General features: G+C 37.6%; 1 protein-coding gene across 1 annotated transcript; it reads left to right on the forward strand.

Annotated features, from left to right (window-relative positions):
* The first annotated feature begins 4,520 nt into the window (after positions 1-4,520).
* On the forward strand, positions 4,521-8,760 carry LOC136770848 (myosin regulatory light chain 2, smooth muscle minor isoform). The gene is made up of 4 exons (XM_066723428.1): positions 4,521-4,674; positions 6,887-7,093; positions 7,831-7,992; positions 8,208-8,760. Exons 1-4 carry the CDS (start codon positions 4,554-4,556, stop codon positions 8,378-8,380), a joined length of 663 nt encoding a protein of 220 aa, XP_066579525.1. The 5' UTR covers positions 4,521-4,553; the 3' UTR covers positions 8,381-8,760.

The raw sequence follows: 8,760 nt of genomic DNA on the forward strand, positions 1-8,760 counted from the left end.
AATCAGGCAGATTTGGACTCAAACATACATTTGCTTCACAACCACACATCACCAGCGAAAAATCCCACATCAACCGACATTATATATGCAACCAGATGCGGTTCTGGTGCTGCTCAATCACAGATGTGTGTCGGTGGGTCTGTATTGAAACTCTCGATGTGTCGCTGCTACAAATACACGTCTGCACTGCAAATCATTTGTTTCCCCCCTGATGTAGGGCTTTATTCTAATATTGTAATAGCTAATGCACCTGCACCCCCGGGCGTGTGTGCACTTTTATATTTTAGAGGCAAGGTTGACATATGTCCACACGACAAACGATGCACATTTTAGCTATAGAAATCAGGAAAACCGAACAGCTGTGTTAGTGTAGTGTTTTTGACAGGACATAGTGCCGCTGTTGCCCAGTGCAGAGTGAGCAGAGACGAATCTGCAGCAAGCCAACTCACTGACTGACTAACAGCAGCTCTATACAGGATATCATATTAATACATCACATCCAATTGGATAATAACCAGGAATTACTGCGACTGGGTTCCACACAATAACAAGCACCGAGTGCAACAAAACTCCGTAACATTAAAAAGTTAATTACAATTATTCTCACGGTCCACTTTGGCCCGCGGGCGCCTATTGACACCCCTGGGCTAAACTGACAACCGATCTCTCTTATCTGATTAACTGTCTGTTCATGGTGCCAAAGGTCTAACATTAACTTACACAGCGACTCAACTTTCATAAAAGTTGTTCAGGAAACCTAAACCCGATGCTAAACCTTAAAACTGTCTTCAAATGTGATGTTTTCACCAATCACAAAAAGAGCTCTTAGAGCTGTGGAAATACTCTCTTCTTCTTCTTCTTCTTCTTCTTCTTCTTCTTCTTCTTCTTCTTCTTCTTCTTCTTCTTCTTCTTCTTCTTGTGTATCTTGCAACCAACGTCAATTACTCTCTCTTCCTCGATTTGAAAATTGCGCCGCCGAACTTCAAAATAAACGCTTCTCAACAAGAGCTGAACTGAGACGTCAATCAGCATCAAACGGCCAGTAGCGAATGACATTTTGGGGGGCACCCGGGGTGGCCAATCAGATGTCAGGGGTGTCCAGTGCCCCGCCGGGGCCCCTCTAGCTCCGCCAGTGCTAATTTACCATCCAGAGCCACAGCCCTCGCATGCCTTCTGTCCTGCTGATTCTGAGACAAATGTCCCCTCACCCCCCTCTCTGTGTGAGCAGTTCCTCTACTTCCCTGTTGAAGACTTCATCTCGAGGTCTGTTCATCCTCTGACCTCGTGTAGTTGCAAAGAAAATAAACCATTCACCTTTGAGGAACAAACATCAAACTCTGTAAAATGTATTGTGATTAAGAAGCCAGAACATAAGGTGTGGAATTGAGTGGAGGCTATTCACCGTCAGTTGTGTTCATAAGACAACCTCCTGGAGCAAATCTGTCAATTACCTTCCCCAGCATGGTCCTGGACACTGACTAAAACATTGAGTATTAAAGTACCTTCTTAGTCTTGAATTCACAAAGAGTTAATTCATTTGCACGGGCACATTGAGAATACATTCGTGGTTTGGGTTGACTTTGTAAATGTCTTTCAGGAGTTTGAATACCTTTTTCAAATTTCCCTGGTGTATTTTTTCTTATTACAGACAGCTGAGGTACAAAGAGCTCTAAAGACCCATAGGATTATGTGATTTATATAACATACTGAGTTGTGTGGTCAATAGATATTTTTAGTAATTTGTCGTATTACAAGAAATAATTCACAGGCAGTGTGGTGCCTTGAATTATTCATTACGCTGAATAAACAAGTCTTTACAGGAAAATGTATGATGTTATACAAAAATAAATTAAATGGGATTAAAGGATTATCCTATTTATAAAGTATTTTCTGCACACAATATGACCAATTCCCATTTCCACTTCTTCTCCTAAGACACTATTGTGGGTGTAGTTCAACTCCATGCCTGGTCGTAATAGATAGATCAAACACAAACTAACCTCATCTTACAACAGAGAGGCTTTCACCTGGTTTTAACTACGTAAGCAGCTTTGGGCTGATTTTTGGGTGTTCCACCAGTCCAAAACAAAAAAGAGGGTAAGGCATTCAACAATGCATTTTAATGAGAGAAACATCTCTTATATGTAATGCTACCAGACCTGTTCCTCTTGTCTTTCCAAAAAACAAATATTCAAGATATATCCACAGAATGTAATGGTAATTAAGATAAAAATAATTCTCAAGCTGAAGTTCTAATTGTGGTAATCAACCTCAGGTCAGTCTATTAATAATGTTAAAATATTCTAATTTAGACATATGTACTTGATTGGTAAAAAAGTCTAAAAACTCAGAGAATATACGACTTTGAGATAGCTGAAGCACTTACATATCCTCATTGACATATTTTTCAGACACTTCTGGTATTTATAAAGCTGTTGTAATTATAGATCAACCATAGCGATAAAACTCTAACACACACACTAACAGCTTTTTCTCTTACTGGAAGATTGCTTCATCACACTGAACTGTTTTCTGTATCTTTCTCTGTAACCTGATTAAAAGCAGCTTAAGTTGAAAAGTATGCTTATTTAATCTACAAGCTCTAGGTTTTCTCAACAAATCAGTATAATGTAAATTATAATTTAAATTGTATTACTCCATATGAAGTGCTTTCTGATTGGGATCAAATTAACTAATGATACTTATTTCACCAGTGACCTGATGAACAAATACTGCTAATTTGTAATGGCATGTCATCCAGTGTTTTCTTTTGAACACTAGTGGCAATGTAACAAGCAATCACCAAGCAAATATAAAGTATTGCATAGCCCATTTTAGTCAATGAGTCATGTATTCCACAACATGCCTGTGTTTTGAATGTTCTCAGTAATGAATCCCCCAGTTGAGCTCCAAAATTACTTCCAGAGGTTACCAACTGTCCTGTCTGACCCCCCACCCCACCATCACTACCGAGGACTGCTTTACAAACAGTCCTCTCACTGTCTAATTATATATAGTTGCAGAAGCCATGCTGTATTTATAATATGAACTGAGACTAGTGTTAGTTCTGCCCCACTTACACTTCTATCTTGTTTCACAAGCTTCATTCTATGACTGATTGTAGAGCTACTAACCAGTTGTATTTTAAACTGAATCAGGGAGAATGCCATACATCACATCTCTGCTTCTTAATATATGAAATCTTAGTTAAGTATTTAATATTTCATATAATATATATATAGCACAGATCTAAAATGTTTTTAATGCCAAATAAGCAACAGTAATCATAATGGTCATAATGAGATCAGCCTGTACATATAATTGTACAGCCAGTGGTTTTACCAACCAACCAAGTTGTTTTAATGTTGTAATCATGAGAAAATGTCATCATTATCATTCTGTTATCTTGTGATTACAAAATAGTAATATCTAGGCCCAGAGAAAAAAATACTTTGTGATCACAAAATAGCAAAGACCTTTTTTATAGCCTCAACAAAGCACTGCTCAGTGCTATTTAATTGTAAATAAAAAGGCAGAATCTGAATAAACTTTGTGTATGGACATGTATTAGCCTTCAGACTAGAAAATGCTATGGAGGAGTTTTCATTCACATCATAATTTTATTGCAAACTCATCTAATCAAAAAAATACTCTGTACAGTCTATCACACCAGTTTAGCAGCATCTCGTTGTATCACCACCTGCTCTTTTTCTTTAGGTCTTAAACATCTCCCAGAGCATATGGACATATTTCCAAAGCTCTTCTCCTTACTGTGTTCCATGGGCAGCATTGCAGAAGAGGGGAAGAGGGATGGGGGGAGAAACTATATGGATGGGGAGATAAATAGGATGGGACTGTTGGATGGAGCGGGACAGTGAGTGTTCACCTACTGTTTCCATTACTGTGTTGTGTTGTAATCTGTGAGTTCATGCATTTTTTGATTTTGAATTTGATAGAGAGGGTTTGACTTCAGCTGTGCCATGACTTCAAAGTAAAGTGATTGCAGTGCAACGTGGAAATGGCATCGATTTTCAACAATACCTACCCATTGGATTTAGGTAAGCAATTCACAGCTCTAACATACACATGCAGCTGCAAAGCAGAATGCAAAATCTAGCAGAGAACCCAACATGATGTAAGCAAAACATACTTCAGCCGTTCATTATATATATATATATATATATGATTACTGTACAATCACATCGTCCTAACGTGCTCATTTCACTTCTTCCATCAGTTTATTACTCAATATTTCGCCTCAGTCAAACAGGAAATACAAACGTCTCTTCCCTTACAAGGACATTTTTCACAGTAAGCAAACGTAGGCAATGAGGAATGTGCCGGTTAAACATAACAGCAGATTGTAGGGGTCGCTAATTTACCAATGGACTCACATTCATACCCATACATTTTTCCGGCGACTTATATTTATTAACAATCACAATTTTAAGTATGAATTCTGAGTTGTATGGTTGTGTGCATCTAAAATGACATACTATACACAGAAAAGTAAACATGCCTACGTTTCACACACCCCCTCGCTGTGTGGGTTGATGGTATATTCCGCGCTTCCTGCGCTGGGCCGCTGCGCGGATCAGGAAGTTAAGGGCGGTGGTGGACAGTTCAGCCTGCGCTTCGCCTCCTCTCCTGTCTGTGTGTCTGCTTGGGTTTCAGGTATGTATTGTTTATGTGAAACGAGTTTTTATGGTTATTTCACCGCGAGTAGCCGAAATAGGCAACGTTTTCGTTTTCTTATTTATGGTTGTGGAGGAGCCGATGATGGGATTTGTCGGTGCATGTACTGCTCTATTGGGGACATAGTGTCGAGGCCCAGCGGAAGACAGCAAAAGGAGATTTTACAGAAGTAGTTAAATGCGCATTTATCGTGTTATTGACCCGGGAGGTGCGGTGTTTACTGGCAAAAATATATGAATGGCAAAAGGCTTCTCTTCATAGTAGTGCCGTTTATATTGAGTATGTTATGTGTTAAATGCATTGTAATCTGCTGAGCGAGTCATTGCTATAGTGCAGTCAGTGGGATATAGGCGGGGACAGGTAGGCCTTGCAGCTTGTAAAATGGACTGTTTCTACTAGGTGTGGTGTTGACGTTGTTGCCATTCAATATAGGCTGCTCAGAAGGTTTAATGAAGCTCTCTTGCGCACTAACTTTTCTTTTATTAAAATACTGAAAAAAAAAATCACCGAAGTGTTGTGTGAAAATATAATGTAGCTAAAGATACCAGCTTCTTTGATACTTGACATCCCTTGCAGTCTGCCAAAAAAAAAAAGCCTTGTAATGTGATTTAGTCATGTCCTGTATCTAGAAAAGTGTATACTGTCAGGGATTTAGTTTTGTTGTATTGCATGTTTTAATTGTAATGCTAGTATTACAATTTGTAATATTTACAATAACAACGTACTATTTGGTGCTAATATTTGCATCATTGAGTTGAACCGTTTTCCCATTAAAGTATTAATTAGGCTAATAATAAGCGTTCCTGTTTTCATTCTTTACAGCTACTCCTACTAAGGGTGTAGTGAAATTTGTGTATAATAGCAGGCTAATAGTATGAAAGTTTACTCTTCGTTCCCATTTTAACTAAAATCATTGGCCATGTACTGTATGTTCTTTTTTTTCAACAAGTTAAATGTACATATTAAGTCTTCAACTAATTGAAGATAGTGCTGTAGTCCAATCTTTATGAAATAACTACTAATTTGAAAGACAAGTCTAGACTTGAAGCAAATTGAAATTATCAACTCAACACTGATCTTATTTTTTAAATAGAAACATGGTTTGCAGATATGTGGTTAAAACTAATCGCAGCCTTCTGCTAGTTGTCCACTGGTTTGGCTGTCACTTATTGGTGATACCCTCCCATTTTAACTTTTGATCAAATAGTAGTTGGATTGTCACTGTGACCTGAATCTCCCAAAACTTAGAGGTAATCGTAAAGAGGAAGGAAGTTAATGGTAACCTCCAATGATTGTGTTTACCCGAGACATTCAAATGGTCACATTTTTTCCTTCTAGTTATATAGTACTACTCTTATGTTCCAAATCTATATTGTCATATAAATACACCTCAAGAAATCTTAAATCTCAATAATGTCTTAGTGTACTAATTTAGATATTAAAGGACAAAAACAATAGCCACAGTAAAAGTGTCAAAATACTTGCTCAGTGATGCACATGACACATTTTTTTGTGGACTATCATTTGTGTCTTAATAAAGACTGTCACTTTATCCAGTGACTCGTGGTTGCTTTATAGCTGTGATCTGTGACAGTTGGATTGCTTCAGCTGCTGTAAAAGGACACCTGTTCTCACATCAGTAATTTTTCCTACTGCTTACAAGAGAAAGGACTGGAACAACCTTTAAAGCATATTACCATTGCCTTTTATAGTGCACAGACTTAAAAAAAAATAATAATACACTATATATGGGCTTAAACAAAATTTGCAGTGTCATCTAGTTTATACTGTAGGTCCTGAAATGTTGTACACAAGAGATCCTGGGGTACTGATCTAGATGTAGGTTGAGGCTAAAATGAAAACCTGCCAGGGAGCGTAGAGGCAGCTGCTGAAATCCTCTGGATCATTCTGGATGTCAGTGGAAGACTGGAAGCTTTGTGTCCCTTGATGAGAAGTGACATCAAGCTCTTAAACTGAGCATCGCTACATTTAGTTTTTTGTGCCCGACATCAAGAGGAAAAAATAAATAACAATTGACAACATAGTCTCAGGTGTTCAAGCATAATCATTTTCTTTACTGCAATAAGTTAAATAAATAGTATTGTAATTCTCCATAACTTACACAAAGTTTCCTGTCAGTTGTTTATTAACATTGTGGGTTTTGTAAACAATCATTGTTTTCTTCCTTCAGGTAGTAAAAAACAAACTGCCAAAATGTCGAGCAAAAGGGCTAAGGGAAAGACCACCAAAAAGCGCCCCCAGCGCGCAACTTCCAATGTCTTCGCCATGTTTGATCAGTCACAGATCCAGGAGTTCAAGGAGGCTTTTAATATGATTGATCAGAACAGAGATGGATTCATTGACAAAGAGGACTTGCATGACATGTTGGCATCACTTGGTAAGTAGGAACTGGTTATGATTGGTGTTTATGACTTTTCCAGCACAAAGCATAGTATACCCTAATTATCTGCCATACTGGAAAACACACCAGCACAACAATGAGACAAGAAAAGGATACAGCTGTCTAGACTTATGATCAGAAGATTTCATAAATTTAATTGGACTAGATTTTTTTTCATGGTTTCTGTAATAACAACTTGTAGGTCATTTCTTTATGGTATATGCTGTACTTAACTTAGGCCTATGACTTTCTTCATACATCTAAAGAAGAGACTATTTGTAACTTGCCAAAGCAGGGTAAATATCACAATTGTGAGGGTACAGTTTTAGTACATTAATCAAATGTAACCTGCTGAATCTTTTCCTGAATTTTTATACTTAATCTACCTACATTGTTTTGGTTCATTACATGAAATTGAGATTGGAAGGCATTTGTATACTTCCAGTCATTGTATTCATAGGTTAGAGCAGTGTAGTGAACTTTGAAATGGGTGTTTTCACTTATGAATACAGACTGGGCAGGGTAATTTTATCAACTGTTGCATTTATTAAGTAAAAGTAACCGTTGTTAAATGTTATCAGTAGCTACACAATAAGCTGCTTTGTTTCTATTGTTCTTTTATTTGTTAACTATTAATTAACAGTTTTGAAAGGATACATACATTAACAGTAGGCAGCTGCACTAATGATTTTAGAGTGATAAAGATGTTCTTTGTTTCTTTTTTCTGTGAACAGGAAAGAACCCAACAGATGAATACCTGGATGCTATGATGATGGAAGCCCCTGGCCCAATTAACTTCACAATGTTTCTAACCATGTTTGGGGAAAAGCTTAATGGCACAGACCCCGAAGATGTCATTAGAAATGCCTTTGCTTGCTTTGACGAAGAAGGGACAGGTAAGACTCGCATGTTCCCTTTGCCCACGTTGTATGAAGATTAGTGGTTTGAGAAGACGCCAATAGATGTTTATTGTAATGGCAAACTGGACACTCATTTACCTTGACCTGAGTGGTCACATAATATTCACAAGCTCAGTTGATGTGCCAGATGTGTTAATACTAAAACAAGAGTGGTAAAATGAAAACTTATAAAAATGTTTTTTTCTTCCTAGGTTTCATCCAAGAAGATTACTTGAGAGAGCTGCTTACCACGATGGGTGACAGATTCACAGAAGAGGAGGTGGATGAGCTCTTCAGGGAGGCACCAATTGACAAAAAGGGCAACTTCAACTATGTGGAGTTCACGCGCATCCTAAAGCACGGAGCAAAGGACAAAGACGACTAGGCGCGATTTGTAGAAATATGCAAATATCTTTGTTCATATTATATATCATGTCTGTCTTCGATTTTTACCCTATAGAACATCTTGTTGCATGCCTTAGCTTTAAAACAAAACCACAAAAAAACAATGCTACTTACCATATTTATGAACCTCCTCCAGTTCAGTCTGGCAAATTTGCACAACTGTAATAAACTAAGGTTGACAGTTAATTTGCAATAATTGTGGGGTGAATATTCTGGTTTGAAACTATTCAATACAAAATGTGAAAGTTGGAAAACAAAATCTCTGGAAAAAAGCCTTTGTCAATCTTAAGCCCTGGTTAGCTGGATTTTTACATTTTGTAATAAATTGAGACTTTTGAAATAAAGTTCGCTATCAAGTCA

This window comes from Amia ocellicauda, chromosome 2 (assembly GCF_036373705.1).
Source record: "Amia ocellicauda isolate fAmiCal2 chromosome 2, fAmiCal2.hap1, whole genome shotgun sequence".
NCBI lineage: Eukaryota > Metazoa > Chordata > Actinopteri > Amiiformes > Amiidae > Amia > Amia ocellicauda.